A 15,327-nucleotide genomic window follows, 5' to 3' on the forward strand; every position below is an offset into this window, starting at 1 on the left:
AAATACATCTCAAAGATGACAACGATAAACCACAGAGCAAAACAAAAAACCACCAGTTGAAAATAAATCCGTCCCATTCGCCTTTTTTTTTTTTTTTTTTTTTAAGCACCCTTTTCTACACTCCCACGCTAACCTTTCGGGTTCAGAGATGCAACGTCATCACGCCGGGACGTAGCTGCTTCGGGAGTGCGCTTCGGACGCGTATCTGACGTCACCTCGCAGAACCTAGCAACAGCGCAGGCTCGGGGGCCGAGTCCGTTATGGCCGCCTCCGCCCTGGGCAGAATGTGCGGGGCTGCACGAGAGAAGCTGTCTCCCGGGCCGGGCGCCCGGGGCCTCGGGGCTCTGGCGCGATCTCTGGTGCTGGCGTTGCTGCTCGTGCCCGTCCTGTGCTCTGGTAATGAACGCAGGGAGACGGCGAGGGACCGGGTCGGGCCCGACGGGGACGGAGCGCCGCCGACTCACGGTGGTTCCCACCGGCCGAGTTCCCGCGCCCAGGGCTGGGCCCGAGTTGGGAAGCGCTCCCAGTGCGGTCTCCCCAGGCCTGAGAAGTGGGGTTGTGAGATTCAGAGACCCGAGTAGGTGGGCGGGGACGGGAAGTCCCCGTGTCGTGGACGGAGTCTCTGAGAATACACTCCCTGGAGGAAGGGCGCTCGGTGTGGAGGGGGGAGGTCCCCAAAATGGGGAGTACAGAGATCTCGCAGACTGGATAGGAAACAGGCCGAAGAGATAGTCGGAGTTGGGGAGAGTGATGTTAAGAGAGATGCTTGAGGTTAGAGGGACAAGCAAGGCTAGGCAAGTTTTTGTTTTGTTTTCCCCTTCGAAATGGTGAGGTCAGAGATAAAGATAGGGACAGCGACCCAGTGTTGGGACTGAATTGATTGACTGTTCCAGAGTGGAAGAGGGGAGGAGCTGTTTGTGGATTCCATCTCTGAGGTCTGAGAAGTTCTGGGGCTTTTGGTGTAGAGGCAGAGTCCGGGGACGCTGACCGGCTGAGGGCCTTGGAGGAGGAGTAGAGTTTAGAAACAAAGGGAGAGAGCGTGTCTGCGGCAGATGCCCTTCCTTGAGCTGAGGTTTTACCGAACGCCCTCTCGCCTCATTTGAGAAAAACTTTCTTTTCTTGCAGATGCTATAGCATAAATCAGGATATTAAAGCCGTTCTTGAAAGTGAAATCTGTAAACCGAGGCAGAGATTTAGCAGGAGAAACTGAGCATTGTTGAGTAGTCATATTTTTCTTTCTGTCCAGCGTGCAATCATTTTCTCCCCAAGTCTTTATTGATTTTTTTTTTCAGATGAAAACTTAATGTGAACTGGGGCTGACTTCCTTCTTTGCCCAGGGAGACTCTCCAGCCAATCACCCGTCCCTTTATTACAGTGCTGGGTTGCATACATAGTTTCCTTCCTCAGCAGCACTGAAAGCAGGCAGCTGACTGCCCTAACTGGAGGGTTTTGGAGTCTGTGGGAGGAAAGACTAGGTTTTCCAAGGCTCTTATATCTTGGGTAGAATGTAATGAGGATTTCCCTGGTGGATGCAGACATAATTTTGATCTTTAATCATCTAGAGCAACAGTCTGTAACTGCATCTTTAGGAGTAATCTGACACCTGTGGCTTCTTTGGGTACTGCACCTAAGTTTGTGTCTCACACACACACACACACACACACACACACACATTCTCTCTCTTTCTCTCTAAATGTTACCTTTATTTATTTATTTGAGACACGGTTTCTCTGTGTAGCCCTGCCTGTCTTGGAACTCACTCTGTAGACAAGGCTGGCCTGGAACTCAGAAATCCACCTGCCTCCGCCTCCCAAGTGCTGAGATTAAAGGCGTGCGCCACCACTGCCCGGCTGAATGTTACCTTTAAACTAGAGGTAGTACCAGTTAGGCAAGGGGTCTGAGCAGTCTCATTGATAGATACCTTTGTGGATGAAGCTTGGCCATGAAGTCCATTAAGCACAAGCAGTCTGACATCAGCTGTTCTGAGTTCTCTTTCCATCCAGCTGGGTCAGCATCGCGTCTGTTGTTTCATGTAAAGTCCTAGCTTATTTCCCTGTGCTGGACTTGTGTGTTCCTTCTAATTTTTTTTTTTTGACTTCCTTGGTGCTGGGTGTGGGCATTCATCAATGAAGAGGGATTCTGCCCAGCTGGGTCTCAGGGCCGAGCCCTTGAGGAAGTACAGTAGGTGCTGAGATGCTCTCTGGGGTGCAGTGCGCATCGCGATGGGATGAGGTTGGGTTGAGTGCATTTACTGCTCATTCACTCAATGTTGTGACTTTTTAAGTAGACAGTATGGGTCATTAGGAGATTAGGAAGTGGCCAAAGGTTGTTGACTTTGTAAAAAAAAATACATCTTTCTTTACATTTATTTAGTGTGTGTATAGGTATAGGACATTGGACAGTGGACAGCTTTTGGTTGGGAGTCAGTTCTTGCTTTCCACCATGTTGAGTTTCAAAGTACAAACTTCCTTATTTGCTGAGCTACCTCTCTGTCCCTCAGATAGGACCTTGTAGACAGTTGTTTGTTTGTTTGTTTTGTTTTAAAGTGTACCTGTGCAGTGGGGACACACACCTTAATCCCAGCATCCAGGAAGCAAAGGCAGGCAGATCTCTCTGAGTTTGAGGTCAGCCTGGTGTACAGAGAGAGTTCTGGGACAGTTAGGACTATAGACAGAGTGATCCTTTCTCAGAAAAAATAAATAAATAAAAGAGTGTGTGCATGTGTCTGTCTTCCTGCCTGTCGCCTGCCTGCCTGCCTGTGGGTGTGTGGTGGTGGTGCCAGTGGAGGCCAGAGCATTGATGACTTGCAGGCAGTTGTGAGCCACCCAATAGGGGTATTGGGAACAGAAATCTGATTCTCTGGAAAGCAGTATATCACCTTAGCTTCTGAGCCATCTCTCCAACCTGCTAAGGGAGTTTTTGAGTAGAGGAGTGGCCTCATGTCACTTCTGCATGATGCTGTGCTGAACGTGGGCAGTAGGGTTAGGGCAGAAGCAGGCAGATGAGTTACAAAAGCAGAGGTGATGGTGGCTCGAACCAGGCCTGGGCACTGAAGTGAAAAGCCTTCAGGTCTTGCTATGCTTGGTGCTAGGTATAGGCATTAGTGTGTGTGTGTGTGTGTGTGTATGTATGTATGTATGTGTGGTGGTGGTGGTGGTGGTGGTGGTGGTGGCGTCGAGTGTGAGTGTGGAGGTCAGAGGGAACTTAGGGTCCACTCTGTTCCCATCGTCCTTCTGTTCCACGTGGATTGTTTGCTTTCTTCACTTTTGAGTTTTGAGGTTCTTGATTTTAGGAACACGTCCTTTGTTGTTTATGGAGCTTGCAAACAGTCTTTGCACTGTAGCTGGTCTTTTTATCTTGGGAGGCTCTTTGACAGAGCAGAAGTTTCTCTTTCGAAGAATAGCAGTTACGAGTTTTTCCCTTTTACGCATTGTGCTTTTACTTTATTGGTAAAATTTTTTTTTTTTTTTTTTTTTTTTTTTGGTTTTTCCTGAGACAGGGTTTCTCTGGATAGCCTTGGCTGTCCTGGAAGTCACTCTGTAGACCAGGCTGGCCTCGAACTCAGAAATCCGCCTGCCTCTGCCTCCCGAGTGCTGGAATTAAAGGCGTGTGCCACCACGCCTGGCTTATTGGTAAAATTTAAGAACTTCTTTTCTAGTTCCAGACTGCAAATATTTTTCTCCTTTTTTTTTCTAGTTTTGTCCTTTAATATTTTATATTTTACTTGACTTATGCTTATTTTAATTTTTGTGTGAGGTGTGAAGCCTAGGCTCATCTGGCTTGGTAGCGTGTGGATTACCCTGATGGACTTGCAATATCATGTCAGGGTTACAGCCTAGAATAAACAGCAGCATCTTCTCCACATTCTCCCCGTCAGTTCTTTCTCGTTGTGGGTTGACCCCAGGACCTGCCGCACACAGCTGGCCCATTACTGCCCTGTGGCTGGCATGGAGAACCTTGGAAGACTTTAAAGGAACAGGGTTGGTTGCTCATTGTTTCAGGGGTTCCTGTCTATGGTTGCCTGGTGTGTCGCAGGAGGGGTCTGTGGTAGAGGGCGGTGCTTAGTGAGGCTTGAATGAGCAGAGTTCTGGTGATTTGTGGACATTCTGACGAATGGGAGTGTTGGGAGTTTGAGGGAGCTTCGGGGAGTTGGAAGGAAAATGGACTAGGAAATTAGCGTAACCACTAAGAGTTACACACTGGGTAGAAGCTTCCACACTGGATTTCAGATGAAATGAAAACAGTGGTATGGTTGTGTTTCCAGCTGTGGGCAGCTGTCTATTGCCCTTGGGGATAAAGAATTTGATTTAGCCTTTGCCAAACGAGGGAGACTCCATATGAGTGGGGAGACCATTAGCCATGGACGCAAGAGGGATTCGAGTGCTTGGCCACACCATTGACCTATGAGAAGGAGTTGGTAATAGTGGAGCTAGAGGCTGATGGGTAGTTGGGCTGACTCAGCAGAAGAGAGGTCATGGGCTTTGAAATAGAATAGCAGTTACCAGTTCCAAATAGGAGGTCTTCTCTGGATGAGACAGAACCCTGCAGTTAGGAGCTAAAGTCTTCTGATGAGGAGACCTGCCAGGTGTGGGAGATGTGTGCCCCCAAACCAGTGGCCCTTCTGGGGACGAATGGGAAATTGTGTGCGGAGCAGACCCTTCTGTCTGTGCAAGGGTGTGGGAGGGAAACCGGCTGTGGAGGAAAGGGCTGTAGGACCTGTGTGTTTGCAAGGGAATCAGATTTCTGTCACGACAACAGAGAAGCAGAGGAGAGATCTGCAGGGCTCAGGAGAGGGTTTTGTGTACTTATTTCTGCCCTTCCCAGTGCAGGTCCATTAGAGACCATCCAAAAAGGTAGGTAGGGGGAGACGAATTTTTTTGTTGTTGTTTATTTTGGAAATAGGGTCTCCTGTAGTCCAGAGTGCCCTCAAAACTAGCTGTGTACTGCTAGCATACCAGGTGTGTGTTGCTATGCCTGGCTCTAATGTACTGTCTTTTAACATTTGTTTTTCTGATGCTAGGGATCAAACCTAGTGCCCCACTTATACCAGGCAACATCGTTAATTCTATTATCTTTATAAACTATTTCTTCTTCTCCTCCTTCTAAGATTTATTTGTAAGAGTATACTGTAGCTGTCTTCAGACACACCAGAAGTGGTCATCGGATCCCATTACAGATGGCTGTGAGCCACCATGTGGTTGCTGGGAATTGAACTCAGGACCTCTGGAAGAGCAGTCAGTGCTCTTAACTGCTGAGCCATCTCTCCAGCCCCCTAGTTTTCTTTGTTAGAAATTGTTTTTCTGGGAGACGTCTATCTAATTAAGACCCTCTACTCAGAGATTGACTACACTGTTCAGTTTAGCAGCTTTCCTCTGTGGACTGTCTCCATTGATTCTTCTGTTAGGTGGAGTTACTCTGTAAACAGTTTTAGCTGTACTTCAGTGAACTTCACTAAGGAGGTAGGGGCATAGGGCTGGAAGATTGTGCAAGCATTTGGCCTCGTTTCTTACCTGGGGCCTGCCTTCCCAACCTTTACACTGCTGTCACTAAGCTTTCAAGTTTCTGGTTCTTGTCCCTTAGAATTTTGGTGATATAAAAATTTTAAGAGTCTTCAAGTATCACTTAGAGATGCTGTCTACAGCTTGTTTGTAGCTTTGTATACTGGTTATATGCTTGAAACAAGATTTTTTTTAAGAGTAAAAGTCTAGCCTCTGGCAGCCCCAACAAACTAGGCACTGTTACCTATCTCCAGTGTTGCAAATTAGAGTCAAGGAATACTGAAAAGCAAATAATTAATGTGGCTATTTTGGGGAGAGAGAGAAACCGAGAAAGAGGTTTAGTGACCCCTAACCCCTATTTTTAGGAAGACCCTGACAGGAACTTTGAGCATGGGGCAGGGAGGGGGGCAAATGGTGCATAATTGAGCATCCGGTCAGGGTGTAGTCTGGGATTCTTATCTCTGGTTTGATTCTACAAGGTGGTCAGAAGTTCCTATTGCTGGAGGGGACATGGAGTTCTCAGGGGATGTACTCCAGTGCTGGGGTACACCCTCTCCCTGGTGGATTGCGACTCTGTTCTAGGAGGGCCTGTTCTTTGTAGAATCCAGGGTGCCGACAGGGTTAGGACAGTGGCTGGAAGGATGACACAGACCAGACAGACACTTTGACTGCTTACCATACCAGCCTGCAGAGGGAAGCAGGACACGGACAAAGTGAAGGCTTTTACCTGTCCTTTCTCGTGTTCTGGGCTCCTTTGAGGGTCAGTCAATTTGGGCAAAAGAAGTTTCTAAGTACCTGTTGTATACTATATTTATTTCCAGATTCTGTGTCGAGAGAGAGAGAGAGAGAGAGAGAGAGAGAGAGAGAGAGTGTGTGTGTGTGTGTGTGTATGTATGTATGTGTGTGTGTGTGTGTGTGTGTGTGTGTGTGTGTGTGTGATGTATGTGTACTAATTGTGTTTTGTGTCCCAAGGCCTCCCCCCTCTCTGTTCTGGCAATGAGATAGAGCCTGGACAGGGCCGGCTGAGTTCTGGTCTTTGACAAAGGGAGACAGTGCAGGTGGGGTGAGTGCTGTGTGGACTTTGAGGCTGACCTGAAAGCTGATGCTTGTTTATTCTTTGAGTGCTAGGCTGTTCAGGCCATTACTGAGCAAAACAATTATTACCAGAGATTAACTGACCAGGAAGAAATGGAATTGATTGCTAGCCATTGAAACTTAACTAGATCTTAAGAGAAAGCTGCAGGAATTTATTATATGGAAGAGAAATGCTCAGGAAAAAAATGGTAAATCCATTTTTCTCTTGTAAAGGTTAGCAATGTTGGGATGCTTTTGTTTTTCAGATAGATCAGAGAATCCTCCAAACAATGCTACCGTTTCTTCTCCAGTTGTGGTGACTGCGCCTGGAAACCACACCAGCCCTTCTGTTTCCCAGATCAGCACCACACTTAGCCCAGCCAGTGCAGAGAAAAGTGGGAGCAGCTCTGCGGCGCCCACCCCCACTGCTGCTCCGTCTGCGCCCGAGGAGGAGGCTGACAGCAATGAGGACCCCAGCATGGAGGAGGAGGACCTCCTGGCTCTCAACAGCTCCCCGGCCACAGGCAAGGACACCCTGGACAATGGCGACTACGGAGAGCCGGACTACGACTGGACCACCAACCCTAGAGATGAGGAGCCTGAAGACATCAACATTGCCATCAGCAAGGAGAGCAGGCGCTTCAGGGGCTTCCAGGACTCAGTGGAGGTCGTGAAGCTCCCGCCCCCCAACAGGGAGGATAGCCATTTCTTTTTTCATCTCCTTATTTTTGCTTTCTGTGCAGCTGTTGTGTATGTTACCTATCACAACAAAAGGAAGGTAAGTTGGGATTTTAGCCCTTTCTGTAATTCATTGTCTCGGCCACATTTGTATAAATTTTTTCAGTCAGTTTGAAAGTCCTGATAAATGTTAACATTTCTAATGAAGTTATGAGTCCGGTAATTAGAGAAATGAGGAATAATGAATGTCACATGTGCTTCTAGGAAAGTACTTGAATTTCTTTCATAATGAACTAAATCAAAGGCAGTGAGTTGTTTTTTTTTCAGACAGGGCCTCACTAAAGTAGCCTTGGCTGTCCTGGAACTCACTCTGTAGACCGTGCTGGCTGGAACTCACAGAGCTCCACTTGCCTCTGTCTCCCAAATGCTGGGGTCAGATGTGTGCCACTATGCCTGGCTTGTATTTCTTAATTTGGTAATGATGCTTCAGTGGGAATGTTTGTGGAGCAAGAGTATTAATTTAATTTATTATGCATTCACTAACTGACCTAACAATAATGTTATTTTCTGGCTACCAAGGATTGGGCTGGGGATGTGACTCCATTGGTAGTTCTTCCCTAGTGTACGTCAAGCTCTGGGCTCATTTCCCAGCATCACATAAACCTGACCATGCTAACACTTCTGTAAGCCCCGGTGAATCCCAGAGGATCAGAGATTCAGGGTTAGTCCTTGTCAGCTTTGACTTTGTACGGAGGGACAGGGCTATATTTTTAAGAACCCGCCTTAAAAAGAAAAGAAAAAAAAGGATCTTATATATAAGCAGAGGTAGTGCATGCTTGTAACCTTGTCTCTTGGGGAGTAGAGGCAGGTGGGTCACTGTTGCTCATGGCCAGCTTAGACTGTTTGGAACTGTGTCAAAGATAATTAGCTAGGCTGGAGAAATGGCTCAGTGGTTGAGAGCTCGGGCTGCTTTTGCAGAGGACTGGATTCCCCACACTCACGTGGTTGTTCGTACCCTGTAACTCTACTTCTGTGGAATCTGGTTATAAACACACAAACAACACTCCTCCCAAGCAACATGTTTAATGTAGAGAATGTAGAAATCTCAAGACTTTAGGAAAAAAGGAAAGTTTACGCTGTCACTCAGAGCATTAAAATATACCTTAAACGTATTATTGGTTCACAGGTACACATATACACACATTCCATAGTTTTTTACTGAACGTTATATAGAATTTTACATTTTGCTTTAAAATCTTAGGTAATTGTGGGTGTGGGGCCCTTGCCGTAGTCTTTGTGTGGAGGTCAGAGGACAGTTTTGTAGACTTGTTTTCCACCATGCTTGTGTGACAGTGTCTTTACTTGCTGAGTCATCTCAACAGCCCAATATCTTATTTATTTATTTATTATTGCTTATTTTGAATTGTGTGTGTGTGTGTGTGTGTGTGTGTGTGAGAACACATTGCCACCAGGGGCTGAGTTATAGGTGTGAGGTGCCTGAGGTGGGTGCTGGGCTCTGAACTTGGTCCTCTGTAAAAGCACTCACCAACTGCTGAGCCGCTTTTTCAGCTCCAGTAACTTGTGTTTTGCCAAACAAATTATGGATATTTCCCACAGCATATGGCCCTCATTTCATCTTTTATTTTTGAGATTATAATATATCATTTCCTCCCTCCTTATCCTTCTAGGTACCCCTCCTTGCTCTTTCAAATTCATGGTCTTTTTCATTAATTGTTGTTACATGTATATACATTCTTAAATATATACTTATATATGTTCTTGAATAGAAATATATATTTGCAGTGCTCCAGGGCAGGGGAACAGGGTGATCCTGAGTGTTGAGACCCTGCAGCGATCGGTGCTGAGAGGTTTCTAGGCCTGTGCTACCAGGAACTGGCCAAAAACTGGATTCCCCACAGCCAGCGTGAGGGGCACAGTGGGTGCCATAGGACTGGTATGGTCCTCAGACTGGCCGTTGACCCTGGACTGGTTGCCTCCCATCAACGGCAAGTTTAAGGATGATTAGGCCGCCCCTCCCCCACCACAGGCCTCGCTGGTGTCACGCTGCTGCCTTAGTAACAGCTTAGCCCTGTGGAGGATGCTGAGGAAGCCCACATCACTCCAGGGGCGTCTGCATTGATGGACTCTGGGGCTGCCTTGATGGGTGCAGCATTAAACCATGTTCTTACAGCTGGGGGTGGGGGAAACAGATATTCATCAGAATAACCTGCTTAGCATGCATGTCACTTGTATGTGCACTTTCAGGGCTGACCATTTATTTTTTTTATTTTATTTTATTTTTTAAAGATTTATTTATTTTTATTATATGTAAGTACACTGTAGCTGTCTTCAGACACTCTAGAAGAGGGAGTCAGATCTCATTACATATGGTTGTGAGCCACCATGTGGTTGCTGGGATTTGAACTTCGGACCTTCGGAAGAGCAGTCGGGTGCTCTTACCCACTGAGCCATCTCACCAGCCCCAGGGCTGACCATTTATATTAGGTAACCAAGTGGTGTGCTCTTCCCTTGAGCAGACGTTCTCAGCTCTCAGCATCCCTTAGTTGCCTGGATTCTTTGTGTAGGCTGAAGCCTCGTGAACTTTCCCTGTCCACTGTGGCATCGTAGCATATTATTTACAAATGTGGTTTAGGGAGCTGGAGAGATGGCTCAGAGGGTAAGAGCACCCGACTGCTCTTCCGAAGGTCCGAAGTTCAAATCCCAGCAACCACATGGTGGCTCACAACCATCAGTAAGGAGATTTGGTGATCTATTCTGGCCTGCAGGCATACATGCAGGCAGAACGCTGTCTACATAGTAAATAAATAAATCTTTAAAAAGTGTGGTTTAATATCTGCATAATTGATTGTGCTGTGTTCCTTCTGGATGGTTCGATGATTCCAAGTTTCAGTTCAGAGGTAGCACAATGACGATCATTTCTGTGCTCGAGTTAAAGGAAGCAGAAGCTAATGGGTGGGCGGGGGTACGGGGCGGTGTCACTGCAGCTGAGTGGTGGAGCCTTGGGGAGTTCTAGAGGGTACTCAAGCACAGTTGCTCCGTGTATACCCCCCCCCCCCCATCTATTGTCTCAAGGCTGAGCTCTTGGGACTTGCCTTGTCATTTAGGCTGTCTTCTTCCTCTCTGGGGCCTGAGAAAGGACAGAATGGTACAGTTACTGCTGTCAGAATGTCTTCCAGCCTCCAGTGTCGGTGAGCCAGTGACAGCAGCAGTCAGACCGCCAGAGGTGCCTGTTAACTGAGCTCAGTGCTGTTACTCAGGCTGTGGGCAAGTGGGATCCTAGTCTTCACCCCTCACCCACTGAGAGGCACTGTGTAGTCGTGACAACAAGCTTGAGAAGGGTGTCATCTTATTATTGCTAATATTAGTTTTTGTGTCCCAAAGCTTTAGCAAGGTCCTGCACTTGTTACAAAAACATTACTTGGTAAGTTTTTTCTAAGGCATGTCTAATTGTTTTGTTTTATTTCAGATTTTCCTCCTAGTTCAAAGCAGAAAGTGGCGTGATGGCTTGTGTTCCAAAACTGTGGAGTACCATCGTTTGGACCAGAACGTGAACGAGGCCATGCCTTCTCTGAAGATCACCAATGATTACATTTTCTAAAGCACTTGACTGGCATTTGCTTAGTATGCTGTTTTATTTGCTTAACTTTTCTATGATGTGCACATGTTTGCCACAGGGCAAGAGGTACTTAGCCGAGAAGGGGCACTCTATTTTGCCTTGGTGCTTTGAAAATTAACTGTCACAAACAAGGAGTATATGGCTTCTTTTTTCTTTCTTTTTAAAAAATCTTTCTTTAGAGCTAGATTCAATCAGGTGTCTGAAATGTGAGTTAAACATTACTTTATCCTTTGGTGTAGTTCTTATTATTTTCCATTTATTGTGCCTCTGGCAGCAGTGTTCCCTTTGAAAGGCCCATCCCAGAGCTCAGGCCCTGCGGGGTCAGCGCTGCTGGTTCTTATCACTTGCTGCCCCCCAGATGCTGTTTCCGGTCCTTTATTCTACGTCTCTAGTTGAGATAGGGCCCCACTCAGTAGTCCGGGCTGGCCTCAAACCGCCGGTCTTACTGCCTCAGCTTCTCAAGTGCTGGTACCACAGGTGTGGCAGTGCACCCACTTCCAAATCTCATATTTTCAAACACATTTTTTTTGTGTGTATGGTCCCCAATTTTAATGTACAAAGATATTGCAATACAATGCTTTGCTTTAAAATAACATTTCCCCCCTCTCTTTCAAAGCTGCTTTAAGGACAGTGAAGTGGGTTCAATTAGTGAAGGCACTTGCTGCCTACCCTGACAGCCTGAGTTCAGCCCCCAGGGCCTCCGTGGTAGAAGGCAATAATCTTAGAGGTTGTCCTCTGACCTCCACATGTGGACCATGGCATCTGTGCACCTATGCACATGCTTACACACATGGTAAATAAATGTAGTTAAAAAGAACCCACTTGGGGTGTTTTAGGCACTTGACACACACAGTGTAAGATGATGTAGTTGCTGCTTCATGGTCACGGTAAACTTGTGTAGGGATTCTGGCAAAAGAGACTGCAGTTCCCAGTGAGCACAGGTGAAATGTTAGGTAGATTCCAGGTTTGGTTTGGATTACTGAATGACGAGTAGGGTAGAAGCTGGTAGAGTATTTAACCCATGACCAGGGACTGTGTGTCAGCACTTGATTTTAGCATGAGCTCCAAGGTTCAGACGACAAGCAGAGTGTAAGACAGGTCAGAGGTTTCTCAGTTTGTTTCTTGATCACAGTAAGTTGGAGGAGACTCTAGAGCCCATTGTCACTTGCGTGAGACTGTGTCTTGGTCCTGCAGTTAAAGCAGTAATTGGGGAAAGTTCACACAGACCTGTTTAACAGTGACCTTCATTCAGACTTGCCTCCCTCCAGCCCCCAGCCACTGGGATTATTTGCCGTATTTCATGGTAGCCTGCCTTTTCAGAGTTGATCAGAATGTAAATGTGTGATTTGAATCATGCTTGGCTACCAAGCTTCTTTACAACTTTGCAGAAAGCATCGTCTTTACTGCGAGCTCAGTAAAGCCTGGGCGGGTAGGCGGGCCGGCAGCCACGCTCCCTGTGGACACGGAAGCAGCAGCGTTGACTTCCCCCGTCAGGGACAGTTGACTGTCCGAGGGAAGGGCACTGTGGTGAAATAAACCTGAACTGTTTTATTGCAGTAGTTTTTTTCATATCTGAAATTGTATTATTTAATATTTTGAATAAGATTTTAAGAAATAAATGGTAAAGGTATAAATCTGCTTCTGTTAGTGTGTTCTTTACAATGCTGACTTGAGTGCTTACAGAAGAGCTGTGCTGGCCGGGAGGAAGTGAGCCTCAGCCAGTTGTTCCTAGGCCTGCTCAGCCTCGGAGCTCGGAAGCCACTTACACTTCTGACTTGTTTTTAGAACCAGTTTGATACTGGGTCCTGACATCTGCTATCATTAGCATACCAGGATGGCAAGAAAGACTTGTAGGACATCACCGTGTACTTTCCAGGTTGGCTCCCTGTTATGTGTGAGCTGCCCAAATCAGGAGGGTCAGCCCCGGTGACCTGGGCCTCTCGCTGACCTCCTGCTGATGGTGTTCACTGTTGAAGGTGCTGCCTTAAATAGCCTCCTACTTGATCATACACAGTCAGAAAATGCTGCCAGGGTTTAGCAGGCACCTTAGCAGCTGGGCAAGGGGGCCCACAATCCACATTTGAACCTCGGCACTCTTGGATGAAGGACCCATGATCCACATTTAAATCGTGTAGTACTAAATGGGTCCCAGTGGATGCGACCTGCTTCCTCCCACACTGGCCTTCTGGAACCTCTGTCCTGGCTTGTCACTACTTAGCCCCTCTGTTCTTGCCAAGCAGGGGGGAGCAGCATTTATGTTTGTGTGGGGCCCTGTCTTGGTCTGTCTGTCTGTCTGTGTGTGTTATTTTTTGAGACAGGTTCTTGCCATGTGTGGCCATGCCTGGCTTGGGTGAGGTTTTCTTTGGGGTGAGGGGCCGTGCATATGGATCGTCCCAGGCTGAGCTTGAGAACAGGAAGTGACTGTTAGCGCCTCCCAGTCCCAGGCTGGCAGTTCCCACATTCCTTTAAGCTTTTAGATAAAGTAAGGAATTAGAAGCAAGGCAGCCCCTGGCTCCTTCCAGGATTATACAGTTGGCATCTAGTCCACCTCAGCGGCTAACACTCAGGGCACACCTCTCTGCTGGGTAGACGGAACCAGCCTGCAGAGTGACAACTGTCACAGTCCTACGGGAAGACAAAGGATCTGGTCAGAGTTCTCTCTGCTTTGAGCGTGCATGCATGTATATTTGCGCGTGCGTGCATGTGTGCATGCATCCATATGTGTATCTGTATGTTGAAGCTGTCCTTTGTTTTTTAGCTTGGTTTGATGCTGCAGCAGCTTGTACCCATTTTGGGTTCCCCATGAATTAGTTGAGACCTCTTTGCCCTGACCGGGCAGAGCCACAGTATACAGTGTAGCAGTCTTTAGCTTGAGTGCTTTTCACTTGGGAGGGAAAGTTGTCCAGACAGATGTTGGAGTTGGAGTGGGAGCTGTGCTGACTTCTCAGTAGCTCTGTGGGAACCAGCTGTCTGTGTTGCTGAGGTCTGGTTTGGGACAAGCAGTATTTTCTGCCTGAGGTGCCTTTAAACCCAGTGCTTCTCTAACCCTGTAAGAACCCAGATACACTTGCTACCTGCTTATGAATGGCTTTTAAAAGCCTTGCTCACAGCTCTAGTGTTTGGCTTAATATGGGGTTCTCAACCTGTGGGGTCAGGTAGGAAGGATTGAAAGATCCTTTCACAGGGGTCACTTAAGACCATCAGAAAATACAGATGTTGGGCTGGAGAGATGGCTCAGTGGTTAAGAGCACTGCTTGCTCATCCAGAGGTCCTGAGTTCAATCCCCAGCAACCACATGGTGGCTCACAATCATCTGTAGTGGGATCAGATGCCCTCTTCTGGTGTGTCTGATGACAGCTACAGTGTACTCATATAAATAAATAATTTTTTTGGGGGGGGGTTTGGTTTTTCAGGACAGGGTTTCTTTGTATAGCCCTGGCTGTCTTGGAACTCACTCTGTAGACCAGGCTGGCCTTGAACTCAGAAACTCGCCTGCCTCTGCCTCCCAAGTGCTGGGATTTAAGGCGTGCCCCACCACCGCCTGGCGCAAATAAATAAATCTTAACAACAACAACAGCAAAAAAGAAAACAAATGTTTATGATTAACAACAGTAGCAAAATCACAGTTACAAAGTAGCAACGAAAATAGTTTTATGGTTGGCAGGGTGTGTGTGTGAGGTGGAGGGAGGTCACCACAGCATGAAGAACTGTATTAAAGGGTCAGAGCCTTAGGAAGGTTGAGAACCACTGCTCTAATATATTTGTAGTGAGACCTAGTCTTGTTCTCTGTAGTTATGGTGAATTCTGAGGTCCTGACACCCTTCTTGCGGAGCTTTTTGTGCCACTCCCTGGTGCATAGGTGGATAGCTCTGGTACCCGAGACTCCCTAGGGAGGTAGCACCCTGGGTAGAAGCTATTGTGTGCCTTGGGCACAGACCTGGATTGGATTCCTTCTCTGGATCTGGCCTCTAGGCTGAGTCCTATTTGTAGTCGAGGGGAGAAGTGAACACGTTTCATGTCTGTTTCTTGGGGAAAAGAGAGGTATCTCAAGGGCTGGTTTAAATGTCCCATCCTTGCTGGAGCCAGTGTAGTCCTGCTCTGTGCTGGTCTTAGTTCATCTGTGAGGAATTCTGACTGAGGAAGGAATGGAGGGAAGGGCAGAGTGTGGCACTGGGTGGTCTTGAGCTGAGTTGTGTCTGTCAGCCTTGTACTTGGTGAGATTGGTAATTGAGTAGTTCTGAGACCTTTCAGGAACAGGAAATGGATTAATCTTTCCTAAAGGAGATTGTAGATGGAGAAGTTTCTTACCACGCCATTGGCCACAGAAGGGCCATCACAATCCTTGGACTCACCACAGTCCCCTGGGGTACTGTGCCAGGATAAGAGTGGTCTATAGTCCTGGGCTGCCTTCCAGCTCCCAGGGCCTGAGCCTTCTAGGCA

The 15,327-nt window shown here is 47.2% G+C and overlaps 1 protein-coding gene across 1 annotated transcript; it reads left to right on the forward strand.

Moving 5' to 3' along the window:
- Window positions 1–220: 220 nt before the first annotated feature.
- 9530068E07Rik (RIKEN cDNA 9530068E07 gene) lies at window positions 221–12,516 on the forward strand. Its single transcript, NM_153117.2, has 3 exons — window positions 221–396; window positions 6,839–7,350; window positions 10,738–12,516. The coding sequence occupies exons 1-3, from the start codon at window positions 261–263 to the stop codon at window positions 10,867–10,869; spliced, it is 780 nt and encodes a 259-aa protein (NP_694757.1). The 5' UTR covers window positions 221–260; the 3' UTR covers window positions 10,870–12,516.
- The last annotated feature ends 2,811 nt before the right edge of the window (window positions 12,517–15,327 follow it).

Source organism: Mus musculus, chromosome 11, assembly GCF_000001635.26.
Source record: "Mus musculus strain C57BL/6J chromosome 11, GRCm38.p6 C57BL/6J".
NCBI classification, from domain to species: domain Eukaryota; kingdom Metazoa; phylum Chordata; class Mammalia; order Rodentia; family Muridae; genus Mus; species Mus musculus.

What these genes read in the sequence shown, in the direction of transcription:
- 9530068E07Rik (NM_153117.2), top strand. Translation starts at nt 261, where the DNA reads ATGGCCGCCTCCGCCCTGGGCAGAATGTGCGGGGCTGCACGAGAGAAG. An exon ending in CGTGCCCGTCCTGTGCTCTG is followed by an intron (nt 397 to 6,838) that starts GTAATGAACGCA and finishes TTTGTTTTTCAG; the next exon opens with ATAGATCAGAGAATCCTCCA. An exon ending in CCTATCACAACAAAAGGAAG is followed by an intron (nt 7,351 to 10,737) that starts GTAAGTTGGGAT and finishes GTTTTATTTCAG; the next exon opens with ATTTTCCTCCTAGTTCAAAG.